The sequence below is a fragment of the Rhamphochromis longiceps genome, linkage group LG4 (assembly GCF_057381845.1).
Source record: "Rhamphochromis longiceps isolate RC_006_pf linkage group LG4, R_longiceps_female_GT1.1, whole genome shotgun sequence".
Classification (NCBI taxonomy): domain Eukaryota; kingdom Metazoa; phylum Chordata; class Actinopteri; order Cichliformes; family Cichlidae; genus Rhamphochromis; species Rhamphochromis longiceps.
Window position 1 is genome coordinate 10,393,444 of NC_140560.1, and position 14,953 is coordinate 10,408,396.

General features: G+C 41.5%; 1 protein-coding gene across 1 annotated transcript; it reads left to right on the forward strand.

The window, feature by feature from the left end:
• Nucleotides 1-2,572: 2,572 nt before the first annotated feature.
• Nucleotides 2,573-12,964, forward strand: ldlra (low density lipoprotein receptor a). The gene is made up of 18 exons (XM_085403203.1): nucleotides 2,573-2,841; nucleotides 5,252-5,377; nucleotides 5,482-5,604; nucleotides 5,688-6,068; nucleotides 6,173-6,295; nucleotides 6,375-6,497; nucleotides 6,612-6,731; nucleotides 6,936-7,061; nucleotides 7,937-8,108; nucleotides 8,192-8,419; nucleotides 8,504-8,622; nucleotides 8,737-8,876; nucleotides 9,007-9,148; nucleotides 9,391-9,534; nucleotides 9,678-10,022; nucleotides 10,125-10,205; nucleotides 10,294-10,451; nucleotides 10,594-12,964. Exons 1-18 carry the CDS (start codon nucleotides 2,784-2,786, stop codon nucleotides 10,648-10,650), a joined length of 2,766 nt encoding a protein of 921 aa, XP_085259329.1. The 5' UTR covers nucleotides 2,573-2,783; the 3' UTR covers nucleotides 10,651-12,964.
• Nucleotides 12,965-14,953: the final 1,989 nt, after the last annotated feature.

The window sequence follows — 14,953 nt, forward strand, 5'->3', positions numbered from 1 at the left end:
TGTGGTCTTCTGCTGCTGTGGCCCATCTGCTTCATGGTTCAGCATGTTGTTCATTCAAAGATGCTCTTCTGCACATCTTGCTTGTAACGACTGTAATTACTTTTACCCGTCTGGATATTTTCCTCTGACTTTTGGCTTTCTCTCCCAGCGAGCTGCTGCTCGCTGAATGTTTTGTCTTTTTCAGACCATCCTCTATAAACCCCATAGATGGTCATGTGGTCATCTCAGTAGTTTCTGAAATATTCATACCAGCCCATCTGGCACCAACAACTGTGTCACATTCAAATCCACCTAAATCCCCTGTCTTTCCCTTTCTGATCCTCAGTTTGATGCAAAACATCTTGACCATGTCTGCATGCCTAAATGCATTGAGCTGCTGCCTTGTGATTGGCTAATTCGATATTTGCATTAAGAGCAGCTGGTCAGGTGTAAAAAAGTTGCTCCCGGCTGGCCGCTAGCAAGACTGAAGGTTTCACACACTTATGTACTCTCTTTTGTGGTTGCTATTTCCTTTTTGCAGTTCCCCTGTAAATATTGTCTGTTGAGATGTATTTGTATCACTCACTTCCTGTACTTCCTGTACTACAGGATATTTTAGCTTGTAGTTACTTATCTTATTTTCAGGAGAAATGTATCTTCTGCCAAGAAAGTAGTTATTGTGCACTACTGATCCATGGAGCCACACCCAGCCATAACAACATTTTAAAAAAATTCCAGTAATGTGTCCTCGCTCTGGCAGCAGTTCCACTGGTGTAGCTGAACACACAAAACTGTTTCTGAAATAGTTAATACAGCTAAAAGCTGTGACTTCTCTATTGTCCCACTGTGGTGTCAGAGCAAAGGTGAAGCCGAAAACTTGCTTCATCTGGAAGAACCAGATTTAAGGAAAGTAAAAGTAAAAAAGGGGGGTTGGAGATGAAAATTTGGTTAGTTTTTAGGGAGAAACGACGATTGAGAAAAGGGTTGTGGAGACAAGAAGAACCAGAAATTGTTGACAGAAGGTCGGGAGGTTGGGATTATGCATAACGAAAGAAAAAGAAGGCAAATCTGTGCTGGCGAAAGGCCATGTGTGTTTTTGCTAGTAAAAAAAGAGAAAGAAAAAAATGCCAGTTAGCATAACTTACTGACATAGTTTCAGCGATAGGGTGTGACACAAGCAGAGGATGGGGGTAACTGCTGTTTGTAGCCGCTCATCCAAGGAAGTTAACAAAGGTCTGAAAACAATGCAATTAAATGCAGGGTTAAAGGTGTGCAGGCTCAGTCTGAAGGACTGGGCAGAAAATGTTTAGTACAGGACGCTTGTGCTTAATAAACTACGACACTACGTGGTTTTATGTTATTGTCATAATTTTCCATTTTCCACCATTAGCGTGTGTGTGTGAGAGGTCCTGAAAGATCCTGTTCTTGTGACTCACAAACTGAGATTAATACCAGTTTGTTCCCACAGTGTCGCACACGGTTTCCCCCAGGCTTTAAATGGACACTGTTCATGCTACACATACTCTATATTACATGTCCACCAACAAACTTGATTGTACACTTCCACATGTAGTGACTGTGACGCAGACTGTCTAGTTTTTCGTTTTCAGAATTCCTCTTGTGGATCTTTTAGCTGTGACTACACATGCTGGTGTTCTTTGTGTGTCTCTCTGACTTTTCTTTTTTTTTTTTTGTACAGATTTATTAGACAATATAAATGTTAAAATGATGAAAATACTTTTTTTTCCCCCATTAGATTTATTGACACCCATTATTACCACTATTATAGAAACATCTGATATTTTGTGTAGCTGAAATTTTAAATTTTGGTTGTCAGATTTACATTTTTATAATGAAAAATTATTTGTGAGGGGGGGGGGGAATCAACTTTGAGGAAAATATTTTAGAAATAAGCTGAATATTTTAAGAAAAGATAAGGATTGATTTTGATTTTCAGGATTTGACAGCTGGAATTAAATGTGAATCCAACTTTCAGACAGTCACACACATAATTATCCATCCTGTCCTGGCATTAAACCAGACAGCTGCTCTGAGTTATTTACCTTTTTCATTTGGCAGTAAAATTAACAATATCCTCCTGACAACAGGTGAAAAAAATAATTTTCCCATTGAACTGTTTGATTTCCTGCCTCTTTGGAGGCCACACTAATACATGAGAAATCAATGGGAAGGCCAGGGTGTCCTCTGTTTAGTACATCAGGACTTAGTAGGCTATCTGAAATAGGTCAAAAGACGTTACACTAAAAACACATGTCCATTACAGAGGATATTAATGAATATGCTGGTTCTCCGGAGGATATGACTCTATTCTGTAATAAATCAATAAATAAATAAATAAATTTCTCTCTCACAGAGAGGAGCTTTAAACACTCCCCGCTGCCATCATGATTGCCAAATTTGCCTTCAAGGAAAGAAACCGGTGTGCGTAAACACTGAAAGGGTTAACTCATAGTAGAAACCCATCTGCACGGAGCTCCGCCTCACAATTGTTGAGGTTGTGCGCCTCAGAAATCACACCACTCCAGGCCCCGCCCCCTCCCCACTCCCCCGGATCCCACCCACAGGCTCCTGGACCACATTGAAAGGGGCTCTGATGTTGTCACAAGCTATAGTCTGCGGAGCTCCATCATCAAGAACTTCCAGCAGGAGCATCTCTGTAACAAGCAGACCGCAACTACTGTTCCAAGTGCCCCAGCATTCCCACTATCCCCAGTGTTACTGACAGGCTGGAAACTCATCAGTGTAGGCTTTCAGTGGAGCATCTTCCAGAGCAGCTGCCAAGCATGAGATTGCTGTGTTGCGCCTCCCTGCTGTTTCTCATCAACTTCGTCTTTCAGACAAGTAAGTTCTTAGATTTGCATCCAAACTTTGTGAATTTATGCAGTCCGGACTACTTTTACAGAGTGTGTGCGTGTGCGCTGTGGTGCTCCAGCTTGATGCCGTTCAGTGAAGATATGTGGATCAAATCTTACCGCTTGCGCTTTCTTTAAATGTAAAGACTTGAGGAGGGTGGGGTGATGGTTGAAGGGGCTTCTGTTTTATCACTTAAAAATCAAAATTTTAAATCGTTCATATATCATCATTGTTCATATTTTCCGACATTAGTGTCTGTGCAGCCTTTAATTTTAAATATAATTGTTCTCCTTGACTTTCCTTGCCGGTGTGTTTTTGAATGAAGCTGCATTTTTTGTGCCTTCATTTACTGGCGCTCAGCGCAGCAGCTTCTGCAGCCAATCAGGTTTGAAGTGTGTGTGTGTGTGTGTGTGTGTGTGTGTGTGTGTGTGTGTGTGTGTGTGTGTGTGATTGTTTAAAAAAAAAAGTGTCAGGTGGGGTTTCTGAAGAGCCGGTTTTGAAAGTCGCTGTCATTCATAGTGATTCAGAAAGAGCGCCTTTTGCGCAAAACCCCAAACGTGCAAACACCCCGGGCTGTTCTGATTCAGATTTGGATGAATTACAGGTGCACTCCCTACAATATCCTCCCTGTTTGCAGGAGGGTGGAATGCCAGATACCGTGAAACTGACTGGATTCTCTCCAGATCATCCCAAACCACAGTCATCTTCAGGCTGAATTTCTCACAGCTTTGAAAGCCACACAGTCACACCTGTTCCCAACATACTAGTTCGAGAAAGTAGTGTGACAGGAACATGTCGGAACTGGTTGTCGCCCTTCCGCATTTCCTCAACAGTCACAAAGAAGCCTTGTGCTTAAAAGTTTCAAATTTCGACAGACGACCTGCATTACCTGCATTTCTGTCTCTGTGATGCAGAGACGTTAGATCTTATTCATTTTTAAAGGTGTGTTAATATAAGTTTAAGTCTGAGCACTAAGGGGCATCTTATTTAACATCAGGGTCAGTGACTGACATACATCGGATGTCAGAGACTGGCAACCTCCCCCCTCCCAAAAAACAAAAACAAAAAACAGGCATATGGGCACATGTTGTTGATTTGCCCTCAATCAATAACCCAGTCATTCAGTCCACTTTGTCTTTCAAGGTCTGAACTTTAAGCCCATTAAGTAAATAACCAGCGGGTCTGACCAACATTTCACTGGATTCAGGGAATGAGAGCTGATGCAGAAATAGCAAAAGTCCACTGAGCAGCCTTAACATTCAGAGAGAAGAACAGTTTTATTACCTGCAAGGAAATCCTCAGAAGCCTGTCAGTATGAAATAAATCATTATCTTTATAGCGATGGCAGTATTGCCATTGCCATAAATATTGTGTCATAAAAATGAATAGCTAATCTCTCCCTGGTGTAGATGTTTGCAAATCTGGAGTCATAAAAATACTACAACAAGAATAAACTCAAGGAAAGCCGTCACCTTATTTGATGACCGCGTAAACACCAGCTGTTTGACCTCTCCGAAGAGTCCATTATGATTTACTATGCATGAGATGTGTATGTAAGCATACATAATTTATGATTAGCTTTCATTGAGCTGCTCTTATGGGGGACACACATATGAAAATGTACATTTTGGAATCCGTAGTGAGACGCAGACTGTTGGTTTCTTATATAAATCTGGTTATTTCAAAGTTTCAGAGGCTAGAAGTAGGAAAGGCCTAAACTACCAGCTCTTGTGAATTTCTGTTAACATTCATATGCACTCTGATTGGTTCTTCTAGCTCAGAAGCTTTAGTGCTTCCATTAAAGATGAGGTTTTGGAAGAAGAGTTTGTGCCTTCAGTTCTTTTTCTACCAGGAACCATAAATGCCTGAAGCTTCCAACTGCGATTATGAACTGACTACATCAGCATATCCCTGATAAAGGCACCCTGCCCTACTCACATACATGCTGTAACTAGATTAGCCATTTATCTTTTCTCTAAATAACACTGACGCACTAGTGAGCTGACACCAAATCTCTCGGGATTACCTGATATTTCTACTCCAACAACAGAAATACTTTTAGCCACGCTGTTGATGTGGCTCTGCGTTAGTCTGTCACTGGGTTCGTCCACCTGTATAACCTTCAACTGCTATTGGATTTTCTTTCTATTTATTGTGTTTGAATGATATTACATTTTACACACCTATCCTCAGCATGAGGTCTAGCCTAAACTGTATTTGGTGTTGCTGCTAATTACCTAACATGCTAATTTTGCTAATGGTTGTGTGATGGATCGTGTGGCGTGGAGTGTGGAGTTTAGAGCTCCCAGTAAAAAATGGTGTGTGAGGTGTAGCAGCTTCATAAACAATTGCTAAAACAATTTTTTTGAACTTTTTTTTTTATGTCCGTCTTTCACAGATGCACTGATAACATGTGGAACCAACCAGTTCCAGTGTGGGAATGGGAGATGTATCACACTGAGGTGGGTGTGCGATGGCTCTGATGACTGCGGAGATGGCACAGATGAACTTCCTGGTACCTGTGGTGAGTACTCCGTGACCTGATCTGTGAATGGACTTTCTTTGGTGCTTCCACAATCCCGCAATCCAAGACCTCAGTTAAGATTTTCTTTGTTGTGCCACTTCCAGCGGTCAAAACATGCAAACCAACAGAGTTCAGCTGTGCAGGGCGTCTTAACCAGTGCATCCCGAGCACGTGGCACTGCGATGGTAAAGCGGACTGTGAGAATGGAGCTGATGAGGTGAATTGTGGTAAGTCCGAGTTCAGAGCCCCATGCATTACCCAGCTTCCTACGTTCGCTAATGTTGCTTCCTTGTTCTGATCGACCTGTCAGCGGCCAAGCAGTGCACGGGGTCCGAGTTCCGCTGCAAGAACGGCCAGTGCGTGTCGTCCTCCTTTGTGTGTGATGACGACCTGGACTGCGAGGACGGCAGCGACGAGGAATCCTGCCCGCCCGTCACCTGCAGTTCCGCTTCCTTCCAGTGCAACAACACAGTTTGCCTTCCACACCTGTGGGCCTGCGACGGGGACCGCGACTGCACCGACGGCTCGGATGAGTGGCCCGAAACCTGCGGGACAAAGACTCCTGACCTCGTGAGCATTCATCACTGCTCCTCGATGGAGTGGCTTTGTGGCAGTGGAGAGTGCATCCATGTTAGCTGGAAGTGTGATGGACAGGCTGACTGCCTTGATCAATCAGATGAAGCTAACTGCTGTAATTATGAATTTTTTTTAAAAAAAAACTATCTCTTTGTCCCTTTTTATGAATTCATTAGCGCTGCTATTTCTTACAATCTCTTGTCCTTTTCATCCCCCTAGCTCATGCCACCTGTTCTCCTGACGAGTTTGAATGCAGCGATGGTACTTGCATCCATGGGAGCCTGCAGTGCAACCATCAATATGACTGCAGGGACATGAGCGATGAGATTGGCTGTGTGAATGGTATGAGTCCCACCTTTTGGACAGCCGTGTGAATCTCTAATCTATTTTTGCTGAACTCGTCTTTTATGTCCATACACAGCGACCCACTGTGAGGGCCCAACCCTGTTTAAATGCCGCAGCGGAGAGTGCATTAGTATGGAGAAGGTGTGCGATAAGAAACGTGACTGCAGGGATTGGTCAGATGAACCTCTTAGGGAATGTGGTGAGTACCCCTCATAAATAACTGTCTGATTATTTCTGCTTTTTTGTGCTTTTAATAAGATTTACTATACTTTATGAATTCCAATGAAAAAGATCCTTCGTCTTCTTCCTTCAGACTCCAATGAGTGCCTGTACAACAACGGTGGGTGCTCTCATATTTGCAAAGACCTGAAGATCGGTTATGAGTGCTTATGTCCCCCTGGATACAGCCTAGTTGACACAAGGCGCTGTGAAGGTAGGCCACACTATTACAGTAAAAAATGTGAACTTCAACCAGATTAACAAACGGTGCTAATAATCTATTTACTTTTGACCCTTTTACTGGCTGCGCTTTTAGATAAAGAAGGATCTCGTAATTCCATGTGTACACAGTGACTCGACATGCTCGGACTCCTGGTTCATTGAATTTTAAAGACATTTCTCTTTTCATTCGACTCAGATATCGACGAGTGTGCCAACCCAGACACCTGCAGTCAAATCTGCATCAATCAGATGGGCAGCTACAAATGTGAGTGTGAGGAGGGTTACCAAGTTGACCAAGCAACTAAACACTGCAAGGCCATTGGTAAGTATTCGAGCTCTCTGTGTTCTGCCCATGCTGTTCTCTTGTGTTGTTGTGTAATCATTAAATGTTTAAACTTGATGACTAAACCGTTTCGCTGTTACACTTCGGGGGGGTGGGGGTTAAGGATCATTAAAGTCCTTTTTAAGCATAAAATTAGATTTATTTATATAAAGATAATTATGCATTTGGTATTTGTTTTGTTGAATGTCCATAGATATAAATAAGATTGTGTTAGAATAGAAATAAAATTAGATTTTTGGCACTTTTTCTATAAGAAAACAGAGTTTATATTTCACACAGTGTCACAAGTAGAAGGTGCAGACTGTATATAAAAGATGTAAAAAGATACCATGACATCACTAACTGGTCTGTGGATTAGCACGAAGCCTTTAATTTATGCTCATTAGCAGCCTTTTTTTTTCTTTTTTTGAGCCAGAAGTAATCAAATTCAGTTTATCAGTTAAAGCTAGCAAGCTTATTAGCTCTCTTGCTCTCTTTCGCATGAATGCTGTTTAAGTGGCAAAATTGTATTAATTATATTCCTAGAACGCCACCACTTATCTTCCAAAGCTAGGATACATATTGTATTCGTATTAGTGCTGTCAGCATTAATCTCGTTAAAATGACGTTAACGCTATAACCGCGTTAACGCGGCAGTTCTCTGTTAGCACGGTTAGCTCGTTAGCGCTGTCCAGCCCCACGCACAGGGTGATCCGCGCTAACTCGCTAACAGAGATTTGCCGCGTTAATGTAGTTATGGCGTTAATGTCATTTTAACGAGATTAACGCTGACAGCACTAATTAGTATCATTTAATTTCACTTTTACTTAAATAGGAAACTGCAAAATAAAATATACCTCATTCTGTCCTTGTAGGAACAATAGCCTACCTTTTCTTCACTAACCATCATGAGGTCAGAAAGATGACTCTGGACAAAAGTGAATACACGAGAGTAATCCCTCGCCTAAAGAACGCCGTGGCGCTCGACATGAACATAGCCACCAAAGAGATCTACTGGTCAGACATATCCCAGAAGAAAATCTACAGGTGAGCAGGAATGAAACCGGAGCGAAAATATTCTTTTTGTTCATGATACTCTTATTTGACACTTGTTTTTACTTTCTACCCAGAACTCCAATGAACTCGGCTGAAGACTCCACTCAACACCACATCGTGATCGGTAATGACATCGATGCTCCTGAGGGAATTGCCTTGGACTGGGTCCATGGTAACCTCTATTGGACCGACAGCGTTCGTGGCACGGTCTCAGTTGTAACTGCTGACGGTAGCCGACGTAAAACCCTCTTCCACCAGGACTTATCGAAACCCCGCGCTATTGTGGTAGACCCCCAAAGCAAGTAAGCTAATAGCACTGGTAATAGCAGTGATGCCTATATTGTTTGTTACGCGTACGTAACAGAACTATTTTTTTCACATTCCAGTTTTGTTTACTGGACCGACTGGGGGAATCCAGCTAAGATTGAGAAGGCAGGTCTTAATGGAGGAGACCGCACCGCACTGGTCACTGACAACATCGTGTGGCCTAATGGCATCACACTCGGTAAACTCAAGCACTCATGTCTCTTCAGTTTCAAGTTTTTGATTATTTATTCATGTAAACGTTAACACCAGTGTTCACTCTAGTCTAACTTTCCCCAACCCACTTCCTCCCCAGACTTGCTAAACCAGCGGCTATACTGGGTGGACTCTAAGCTGCACACCCTCTCCAGTATCGATGTTCAGGGCGGTGGTCGACGCACCCTCATCATTGATGAACACAAACTCGCTCACCCACTGGGGCTTGCTGTATTTGAGGTACCAATTTACCAGCTGATAAACCCAGAGACGCATGACCAGTACATCTCATAAACAACTCGCTGCACATGTAAACTGTAGTGTTTATCATATCTCAAATATTCAATCTTAACTGTTTCTGTGTTTGCAGGAAAAAGTGTTCTGGACAGATGTGAGTAACAGTGCCATCCTCAGCGCCAACAGACTGACTGGTGAGGACATTGTGCCGCTGGCGGAGCACCTATCGTCACCAGAAGACATTATTCTGTTCCATAACCTCAAACAACCTGCTGGTAAGAGAGTTACAGTACTAAAAGACTTATTTTTTAAAGATAAGATGAAGTTAAGTCGGGGCTTGCTTTTTCTATATTGATATTAGAAATATTGTCAGCTAAACAGTGAGATTTGCATCTATTAATTGGGTGCTTAGCCCAGCTCATTCACTTTTGTTTAGCATACAGACATGAGAGTGGAAGCTATCATCCAAAGCGTACATTCCAAAGATTCCACTGTTCTTTTTTTTTTCCCATTGCAGGAAGAGACTGGTGTCAGGTGTTCAATGGTGGTTGTGAATTCCTGTGCCTGGCAGCTCCTCAAATAGGAAGACATCCCCCCAAATATACCTGTGTCTGTCCAGATAACATGACGCTAGCCAGGGATATGAGGACATGTGTACCAGGTATGCTAGCAATAGTAATACGAATCACGATAAAATAGTTGCTACAATGTTATATGTGCATAATATATAATAATATAAGTACAATATTTAAGTCGATCAAGCAGCCTTTACCTGACTCCCTGCCTCCTGTTTCTTTTTACCAGCTGTGCCAACACCTGAAGCTACTGGGCTGCCTCAAGTTCCAGCCACAAGTCCTCCTTATCTGCTACCAGTATCACCCAGCACCACACCGAGAACAATACTCAGGACTACACCCAGGACCACACCGAGGACCATACTCAGGACTACACCCAGGACCATAGTGAAGCCTAAGTTTCACACAACTACTACAGTGCCGGGCTTAACTCCCAGCACTGTCGCCAGACCAGTGCTACGGCTTACCAGTCCTCCATTCAGGTCCACCACACCACAACAAAGGATGCCTTTACCGCAGCCAGGAAATCCTAAAGTCTCCCAGACCACCACTCAAGCTCCAGTCACCTCTCCAAGTGAGTTGCCAAAGTGCCAAGAGAGTTGTTTTGCAGATTTCAGATAACAGGTTCAGCTCTATGTATCACTAACTTAAAATATTGTGCTTACCTTTGCATTAGATATCCGACCTGAATTTGCTGAAGTGCTAACCGAGACTGTGTCTACCACCCCAATAGCACTTTACGTTATACTACCTCTTGGTAAGCTCTTTAAGCTTTTGCTCATTCACTGAAAACCCAGTACTGACATCATGTGTAACTAGCCTCGGCATCCGTTTCCATCAAATAGCGATCATCGCTCTGGTGGCTGTTGGTGGCGTTCTGCTCTGGAGGAACTACAGGCTGAAGAACACCAACACAATTCACTTTGACAACCCCGTTTATCAAAAAACCACTGAGGAGCAGGTGCACATTTGGAGGAGGCTTGATGGTTACTCATACCCAAAAGTAAGTCTAAAAGGTGGTAATTCTACAATATAAATATTAATATTAATCTAAATGTAAAAAAATGCTGTTAAACCTTGTTTTGTTGCAGTATCCATTTTGCATCTTTATTTCTAACTTTATTTTTTCTTTGCATTCCTCACAGAGACAAGTTGTGAGTTTGCATGAAGAGGCAGACAATCCAGTCTTTGCAGAGAACTGAAAAATGATGAGCAGAGTGGAAGGAGGTGCCTTAATGATAAGCTACCTTCTTCATCGTTTAGCATTGTTACCTCACGCAGCACAAAGATATGGTGATCAAAGCCTGTATGTGACAACCTTAAACCACTATATCCTCAAAGATACATAGACGTTCTACTGTGAAAATACCAGTTAATTTTTTTTTCTTATCAAGGCGTACATTTTTTTCTTCATTACTCACCAAAACATACCCGATCATCAGATTGAGAAGTCCTTGATGTTGATCATTTTTAGTTGTTATTATAACTGCTTTGCTGGCAGTGTAACTGTGTCATCTTTCAAGCCACTTGCCTGCTTTTGATAATGTTACATCTTGCACTACTTATCATTTAAAATGGTAAATGGCCTGTATTTATATAGCGCTTTACTAGTCCCTAAGGACCCCAAAGCGCTTTACATATCCAGTCATCCACCCATTCACACACACATTCACACACTGGTGATGGCAAGCTACATTGTAGCCACAGCCACCCTGGGGCGCACTGACAGAGGCGAGGCTGCCGGACACTGGCGCCACCGGGCCCTCTGACCACCACCAGTAGGGAACGGGTGAAGTGTCTTGCCCAAGGACACAACGACCGAGACTATCCAAGCCGGGGCTCGAACCGGCAACCTTCCGATTACAAGGCGAACTCCCAACTCTTGAGCCACGATCGCCCCGATAAACAACAGTTTCAGGAAATAGTCTATTTTCTGTAACCAAATGTTTAGCTTTCGCCTCCTGAGTTGCTAACTTTGTTTACCATAATGATTGGAATCAGGCGAAAGCAGCTAGCCTAGCTTTGTCAAACAGGAAAATCATCTCTAGAGCTTTTTTCTTAAGTTCGTATAAAAACAACACTGAAAAGTGACGTGTCAGCACCTTACAGGTGTTATGTAGTAAAATTAGCAAGGTGATTGCTACTTCTGTGCAAAACCAGGGAATGGTTTGCTATCTTATGCTAAGCTAATCTAAACTGCAGATAGTAACAGATTATAGTTTTTCTTTAGAGTTGAGTATGCAGCAGGCGAATGTAAATGCTAAACATGCCTCATTCACCCATTCATACGAGCACTGCTTCTATGCAGAAGCGCTATCTAACATTCATACATGCATCAGAGAGCAACTTGGTCTTGCTCAAGGATATTTAGGATGCAGGCGGAGCAGCCAATAATGGAACTACCAACTTTACAATTTCTAGATGACCTGCTCTACCTCTTGACACATGTAATATTATGGGGGCAACACTGGGAGTTACATGCGCCATTGTGACCCTAGTGTGACCTCAGTATGTCAGACTGATAAGTCATCATACGTCATACAATCTGCCTTAGTGTTGTGCAGAAATATAGTCCAAAACAACCTAATGGTACCGCTTCCATTTACCTAGAAAAGAATCTCAGGACACTACGAGTTTGTGCCTCAGTGTGCCTTTTCAGCTGTCCAATGTCTGCGCTAGAGAGGCATCTTTAATTTTTTTTTTGCATGTAGATCCCTCATGGGGTGTAGTACATTCCTGAAAGGCTGAAAAGCATTGATTCAGACACATGTGACCAAAAGCGGAGTGTATAGTGCTCTGTACCAAGTCACATGTGTATTTAAGTGCTCCCTCAGGACCGGCTGCCTTATACCAGCATCGCTGACAAAAGAATGCCACGTGTCCAGACAGATTTCCTTTGTGGTTTATTATCATATATTTGTATTGTTGAGTTTCTTTTTTTTCTACAGATTTTGTTCACATGTTTATGTTGGTGCTACTGAGTGGATTTGTATATATGCATATTTACAGCATGTGAGATGGTGTTAGGCAGTGTTACAGTGCTTAACAACTTTAAAAGAGCACGATTGAATGGAAGGTTTTAATGCCACAGCTGCTCTAAATTATCAGTATTTGTAATTGGAAAAATCCTTTTTACATATAAAAACATAAATTCAATGTGTTATTTGCCTGATAAATAACAATATTAATGTTTAGATTGACAGATTTCTAAAATATTTGTGGGAGCTGGGTTGTTTTATCACAGGTGATCTAATAAATGTGTTAAGCACTGTACCTGCAAGTGTGGTTATGCTAAAGACTATAATATCGTGTGGGTTAATGTCTGTTATCTGGATTTCAAGCTGAAAAATAGTCATGGGTGGAAATAAAGCCATACACTGAGTGACGGTGTGAACTAAGGCTGTAAATACAATGTTCATAAAAATGTACATATTTGCTCCTAACCCTTGTTGTTAATATTGTTTCATCCTTTAAACATTTACTCTACAGAAATAAATGCTTATATTTATTATGAAATCAGTTATCTCTGTATTAACAAAATTACAGATGTTGTTGAACTGCCGCAGCTGGAATGCTGTGGAGGGATATTAAGAGAGCTGTGTATAAATAAATCCCTGCAAACCTGAATGAACTGAAGCAACGTTGCAAAGAAGCAAATTTCTTCATAACAATGTGAGACACAACAAATGACTACTACAAGTTAATGCTGTTAAAAATCGATCTAGAAGCTACTGAATCATGGAGTCTACATAACTATCGACACATTTTGGGTGAATGAAATACTGACACAGTGCAGGACGGCACGCGTTGATATTCACCTGAGGTTGTATTTTCCTAATCTTAAGAAATGGTAGGAGACATTTTTATTTTGCTCCATAGGTAAAATCTGAGAATTAAAAGAGAATGTGTTTTCTTTTTTACCACGACTGTGTGCTTCACATTCTCAGTGTTGTCATCGTGGTCGTATTGTTTTTATAAGCGAATCCGGCTGAAAACATGGGTGTTTTTTTTTTGTTTTGTTTTGTTTTTTTTTTGCTGTGCTGAGGCTGCTATATAGGTCAGTTGAAAACAAGACCCATTTCGTAGAAAGTCCGCGTCAAAGCCAAAAGCGACACCCCACTATTCTCCGAAATTCTCCAACACGCCCACAAGTAGGAAAAAAACAACTTCACAATCTTTTGTTTATTTGTGTCAAATTAAATCGGTAGATAATAACACCGGTATAAGAGCTATAAAGTATTTTGTAAGAGAAACTTTATGATGTTAAATGATTAAGAAATACTTAATCTGTGTAACGTTCGCATCGTTAAACTTAGTAGGCTACTATAGTGAATTGAAGTGATTTAATTAATTAGCGAGCTTATCTGTATTTGTAGAAGAGTGAGCAGATGTAGGGAGGTATGCTTCTAAGTATTCTAAATCAGCTGTGGGACTAAGTCACAACAACAGTGACCGGGTACAGCTCTGTCCACGAGCGGTCAAATCCATCAGCAGACATGTGCAAGGTTCAAGGCTGAGTAGCAGCGAAGTGCAGAGCTGATAACAGGAGCCAGAAGATGCTAAAGACACGTGGGTAAACACAGAGCCACACAGGGATGCGAAAACAAGCAGACTGTCAGATGTTCCTCAGAGGAAGTGCCGTAGTGTGCGTTATTATGAACATATTGCATCATTATTTCATCCAGTGTGGGCCAATTTCCTGAGCTGACATCGGGCACACATCGTCCCAGACTCCGTGCTGTTGGGAAACAATACGGTTTGTTCTGTTTTCTAAATAAAGGTTTTATCTAAATACCTTCTGATCATTAATCATTAATTTAACCACTGTGATTCTTTTAGTTTCTTCCACAGATGAACATGTATAAGTTCAAGCGCCTTTCTGCCGTGTGACTCGTTATGTTTCATGTTTTTTAATATTTAATTTGATATTTAGGCTCTGTGGTCGCATAAACAGGATGGCTACTTTTACATAACTCCATTAATTAGGGTTAAATATTATTCATATGACAAATTTGACCGATGGTTCCTATAAAAACACCGAATGCTTAAGGGATGTTGTCCCTGAGTGGGTTGGGATATGACATTACTGCTCACCTGATACTGAGTAAACAAACTCCGTCAGCTGGGCAGACAGTTCCTGGACCAAACACTGACCTTTGCTCAGATCGTGTTTTTTGGAGACACACAACCCATATTTGAAAGGCACACACTGTTCACCAGACAGCAAATTTATCAGCATTGTTAACAATAATAAGAAGTGCATCGACTTTAAAGTTTTTAAAAAACATTTTGTGTTAGGAGTGCTGTCGATGCCTAAAACTTAAATTTATTTCCTTTTTTTGAATGATTTGTGGGTATTTTATCAGACATGAAAACAGGATCTCTTATAACCGCTGTATACTTTTTAAATAAATTAGAATTACTTATAAAAAAGCAATGAGGCAAGTTGTATAAAGTACTCAGTGCTCAGGTAGAGTATAAGAACCAGTCCAGTCCATGCATCAC

Coding starts and splice junctions, on each gene's coding strand:
- ldlra (XM_085403203.1), top strand. CDS start 2,784: ATGAGATTGCTGTGTTGCGCCTCCCTGCTGTTTCTCATCAACTTCGTC. Junction 6,732..6,935: donor TGACACAAGGCGCTGTGAAG/GTAGGCCACACT, acceptor CATTCGACTCAG/ATATCGACGAGTGTGCCAAC. Junction 8,109..8,191: donor TCCCAGAAGAAAATCTACAG/GTGAGCAGGAAT, acceptor CTTTCTACCCAG/AACTCCAATGAACTCGGCTG.